We start from the raw sequence: 5,203 nt of genomic DNA, 5'->3' as shown, positions 1-5,203 counted from the left end.
GCCGGGCAGTGGTGGCGCACGCCTTTAATCCCAGCACTCGGGAGGCAGAGGCAGGCGGATCTCTGGGAGTTCGAGGCCAGCCTGGTCTACTAGTTCCAGGACAGGAACCAAAAGCTACGGAGAAACCCTGTCTCGAAAAATCAAAAAAAAAAAAAAAAAAGAAAAAAAAAAGAAAAGAAAAAGAAAGAAAGAAAAAGAGCCAGGCAGTGGTGGTGCACACCTTTAATCCCAGCACCTGGGATGCAGAGCCAGGTGGATATTTGTTAGTTTGAGGTCAGCCTGATCTACAAAGTGAGTTCCAGGACAGCCAGGGCACTGTTAAACAGAGAAACCCTGTCTTGAAAAAATAAAAAAAAAAATTAAAAATAAAAAGAAATGTTGACACAAAGCCCTTAATGGTGCAATTCTTTTGGCAGTGTGAAAACACATGGGAGTGAGGTCTTTTAGATCTCTTGTGTTATCATGACAATTCCATTGCTTCCTAGGAAAATCTGAGGTCATGCAAACATTTCTTTTTCATCTTTGCTCATCTATCTCCCCCCTATTGTTCCTTGTTGCTTTAAAATGCTCGTTAGATTTGATGAATAAATAAAAGGATGATTATTTCTGGCATTTAACCAAATGCTAGCAAAACTGGGTTTTACGCCAGATAATTTTCAGATACTGTGCAGAGCTTAGGCTGGCCTGTTTTTTAATATATGATTCTTTAGATGGCAAGTGATGAACTGTGACAAAAACTTGTTATAGGAATGACAATCAAGTGTCTCTTCAGTATAATTTTCCAGAAACTAAATTATTTCTCTGGCCATAGGATTTTCCCTGATACTGACATTGAAAAGTATTTTTCTAGCATGTGCTTGTTCAAATGGATGGAGGGAAACACTGCCCCTATCTTTTAAACCCTGGTATGAATCTTTTGGTGTTGAATAAAGGATGAATTATGACTGAAGGTCTTCCCACATTCACTGCACTCAAAGGGCTTTTCTCCAGTGTGAGTTCTCATGTGCCTAATCAAGGAAAAGTTGTCATAAAAAGCCTTCTCACACACTGTGCATTCGAAGGGTTTCTCTCCAGTATGGATCCTACTATGCCGGAGAAAATTTTCAGGTTGAGTGAAGGCTTTCCCACATTCTCTGCAAACATAAGGCTTCTCTCCAGTGTGGATCCACATGTGTCGGATGAAGGACGAGCTATAGTAAAAGGCTTTTGCGCATTCTTTGCATTCCAAGGGTTTTACTCCACTGTGGGTTCTAGTGTGTAGGATGAAAACAGAGTGGTGGGTGAAGGCCTTGCCACATTCATCACATTCATAGGGCGTCTTGCCAGTGTGAAGCCTCGTGTGTTGAATCAGAGAAGCGTTGTCACAAAAGGCCCTTCCACAGTCTTTGCACTCAAAGGGTTTCACTCCAGTGTGGGTCCTCTTATGCCTGATAAAAGTGGAGCGCTGGGTAAAGGCCTTTCCACACTCACTGCACTCGTATGGCTTCTCTCCAGTGTGGATCCTCATGTGCTGCATGAAGGATGAGCTGACACAAAAAGCTTTCCCACATTCTTTGTACACGAAGGGTGTTTCTCCGGTGTGGGTCATGCTGTGGTGGAGAAACGTGGAGTGGTGAGTGAAGGTTTTACCACAGTCCTTGCACTCATAGGGCTTCTCTCCAGTGTGGGTTCTCTTGTGTTTCACCAATGTGGAGGAGTGAATGAAGGACTTCCCGCACTGGCCGCACTCGTCCAGCTTCTTTCCGGTGTGAATCTTCATATGCTGAACAAACGAAGAGCTGTAGCAAAAAGCTTTCCCACATTCTTTGCACAGGAAAGGCTTCTCTGCAGAGTGCGTCACCTTGTGCTGGAGGAAAGTGGAGCAATGGGAGAAGGTCTTCCCGCATTAGGTGCACTTGTAGGGTTTGTCTCCAGTGTGCAGCCGCTGGTGCTCAGTGAGGTGAGAACTGCGCTTGAAGGCCTTCCCGCAATCGACACACTGACGTAGCTTCTCCCCAGTGTGAATCCTCATATGCTGAACAAAGCCAGCCATGGAACGACACATTTTCCCGCACTCACTAGATTCATAAGGCTTTGCTCCAGCATGAATCTGCTGATGCCATACTAAGGTCCGATTGTTCCTAAACACTTTCCCACAGTCTTTACACTGATAAAGGCTCCTTACATCAACCACACGCTCTTTTTCTGGTCCTTGAGAATCATGTTCATGGTAAGAATCTCGTGGAGTAGCTTGCTCCTGTAAGACTTGTAAACAGAGACCATCATCTGTCTCCAAAGCCTCATGATTATAAGCCAGCTCTCCAGGGCATGTCTCCTTGGAAGAGTCAGTTGTCCCTGTGGTCCCACAGGTCTCCATCATCACCTCCTGGTACAGTGCTCTCTGAGTAGGGTCCAGCTGTCCCCATTCCTCCACAGTGAAGGTTACGGCCACATCTTCAAATGAAACCAAGGCCTGGGAATATAAACAGAGGTAGTGGGTAGCTGTGTAGACCACATGCAAAACTGGACCCTGTTCCGTGGTTCTGGGCAAGAATGCAGGAACAAAGTCTGACTGCAGATCTTCTCTTAAGGACCTGGCCCGGCACAGACAATAACCTGTGATATTAGAAGAGCCCAGCCTGGCTAGCTCAGTCAGTAGAGCATAAGACTCTTAATCTCAGGGTCGTGGGTTCAAGCCCCATGTTAGTCACCAAATGTAGCACTGATTCTAATTGGTCTTAATAATAAAAACCCAGAGTCAGATATTAGGGGGTAAAAGCTGACAGATCAGAGAAGCAGAGCAGCCAGTTCTTACCTCTATGAAATCCTCAGACCGAATGGAGTATCCCGTCTCTACAAGTCCCCAGACTAAATGTCATCATCTCTATGAAACCTCAGACTGAAATCTGAGCTCCTGTCTCCTCCAGCCTTGTATTCCTCTCTCTGCCCAGAAATATCACTTCCGGTCTCCAACTCTGTAGTGCTGGGATTAAAGGTGTGAGCCACCACCACTTGGCTCTGTTTCTCTTTTAGACTGATTCAGCATCGTTTAGCCCAGGGTGGCCTTGAACTCACAGAGATCCACCTGCCTCTGTCTCTCTGGGATTAAAGTGCTGGGATTAAAGGTGTGAGCCACCACTGCCTGGCCTCTATGGCTATCTAGTGTGGCTAGCTCCGCACTCATCATCAGGAAAGCTTTGTTTGTTAAAAGCACAAACAAAATATCACCACGGGCTTAGGGAGGGGACAAAGACACTGTAATTCAAACAATGATCACCACCTCAGCTGCTGAACCTCATTGGTCTGCCCAGCATAGACTAGTAACCAGGACAGTCAGGCTACACACAGAGAAACCTGAAGTCAGGGCATGGGCATGTGTTTATTGCTCTAGTTGGTGGCGTAGACCTGGGAGAGCAGGGCCTAAAACTCATGTGACAGCCAACTTTATTCAGAGCATCAGACAATTTATACTCCAAGGGTTAAGAAGCGTCACCTGAGTAATGTGTATAATTCCAAGGACAAGCTGCATGCAGCAAAAACATGTTTTCCGTGGAGGCTAATGAAGACAGCTGAAGTAAACTCTCCTATCCACTGCACCTGGAAGGAGCACAAAAACACAGTCCAAGGACAAGTCTGTGTTTTGAACAAACTGAGGTCACAAGATCTTGTCTTCTTGGAGTTTCCTCGCGAACACTCAGAATCCTCTTCGCATGACTCCATTCTTGGGCCGTGTTCCAACAGGCTGGGAAGATGGCTGTGGGGAAGTGCTTGTGGCATAAGGACAGGATTTCAGATTCCCAGTGCCCATGGATATGCCGGATGGCAAAGGATCTCCAGAGCAAGATGGCTAGCTTGATGAGCCGGAAAGTCAGCTCTGTATCCAACTGGGAGACACGGCCTCAGTAGATCAGGGTGTAGAGCAGCTGATGCCAGACATCAGCCTGAGGCATCACTTATTCATACACACACACACACACACACACACACACTGGGGGGTGGGGGGGCTCCTGGGTCCCATCCTGGTGGGCCCTGCTGGCTAGACTGTGAAGACATCTCACTCAACCCTGCTGAGCCGGTCCCCCTATCTGTGGGGCTGTGGGACAATGACTGACTGAATGGCGGTGATGAGAAGGACTATATTTCTTATGTAATAATCCCTGATGGAGACACCAAGCAACCTAGCTAACAGTGAACAGTGGCATGCTGGAAAATAACTGTGGGTCCGCTGGGCATGTGAATCCCCAAAGCACCGTCATTAACGAATATTTTAACGGATTTCCTTTGCAGTACAGATTCAGTGCTGTTCAGGGGCAAGCCAAATTCGCTATGAAGATAAACCCAGTCTCTTTGCCTGCCAGCAGACCACCTTGCCGGCAACACGGATGCTCCCGAAGCCACACCCACAGAGTGATGCTGCTTGGCTCCTGCTGAGTACAAGACCCAAACCACACGCGTACTGGCTCCAGTTCTCTCAGGACGGAATTATTACGGACATTCCATTACAGACCCAGGGGACGGACGCCAAGGGCGCGGAAGAGCAGGGTTCAAAACTTGAGCCCGACACGGGAGCCCCCTGAGGCTCCCGCTGCTTTCAGATCCAGAGCACTAACGCGGGAAGGATCGGAAGTTCCAGGATCAAGTACCCAAGCAGAAGGCCTGAGAGCAGGGCCATCCACTCACCTGTGCGGGCATCGCCATGGGGGCCTCTCGTAGTGAGGCCCCGAAAAGCGTGCGGCGGGGAGTGCTATTCGGCCGCGAAGGAGGACGCGCTCCGCGCGGAATGTAGAAGTGGATCCTCTGTCTTCGGGCTCCTTCTCCTGCGCTCTTCTCAATTCAACGCAGCCCGCTTCTGCCCAAAGCAGTGAACCGCTGGGGAGGCGGGACGGGAACCAAAGGACCAAACGTCGGAAGTCCTGCCGCCGCGGTTCCCAGGAACGCCCATTACTCAGTGCGTCATTTCCCAGACCGCGGCTCTGCCTTCTGGGAAATGTAGTCTTTCTTCAACCTTCAACATTTCCCCCCCCCCCACGGCACTTGGAACGCACTTCCTGTTCGCTGTAAAACAGTGTGCTTTATGAAGGAAGCACTTGTGTAGAAGGGTCTTTCCTGACACTTGGTAGTGTTATCGTTACCATCAGTGCTTTGGCAAAATATCAAGCCACCCCAAGCGCTGGCACTTCCGGGTTCCAGGGCTGTGCAGGCGCCATCAAGCGCTCCTGCAAAT

The 5,203-nt window shown here is 48.6% G+C and overlaps 1 protein-coding gene across 2 annotated transcripts; it reads right to left on the bottom strand.

The window, feature by feature from the left end:
* Window positions 1–385: 385 nt before the first annotated feature.
* On the bottom strand, window positions 386–4,848 carry Znf599 (zinc finger protein 599). Of its 2 annotated transcripts, none has more exons than XM_041654380.1 (2): window positions 4,660–4,848; window positions 386–2,452 (listed from the first exon to the last, which is right to left on the bottom strand). In XM_041654380.1, exon 2 carries the CDS (start codon window positions 1,757–1,759, stop codon window positions 896–898), a length of 864 nt encoding a protein of 287 aa, XP_041510314.1. In that variant the 5' UTR covers window positions 1,760–2,452; window positions 4,660–4,848; the 3' UTR covers window positions 386–895. Both variants share the same exon structure in this region, with proteins under 2 accessions (XP_041510314.1, XP_041510315.1).
* Window positions 4,849–5,203: the final 355 nt, after the last annotated feature.

Source organism: Microtus oregoni, unplaced genomic scaffold, assembly GCF_018167655.1.
Source record: "Microtus oregoni isolate MIOR12 unplaced genomic scaffold, Mior012 000006F_ref0000085, whole genome shotgun sequence".
NCBI classification, from domain to species: domain Eukaryota; kingdom Metazoa; phylum Chordata; class Mammalia; order Rodentia; family Cricetidae; genus Microtus; species Microtus oregoni.
The sequence above is the reverse complement of the archived record's forward strand: the minus strand, read 5'-3'. Positions and strand labels throughout refer to the sequence as shown.

What these genes read in the sequence shown, in the direction of transcription:
- Znf599 (XM_041654380.1), bottom strand. Translation starts at nt 1,759, where the DNA reads ATGAAGATTCACACCGGAAAGAAGCTGGACGAGTGCGGCCAGTGCGGG.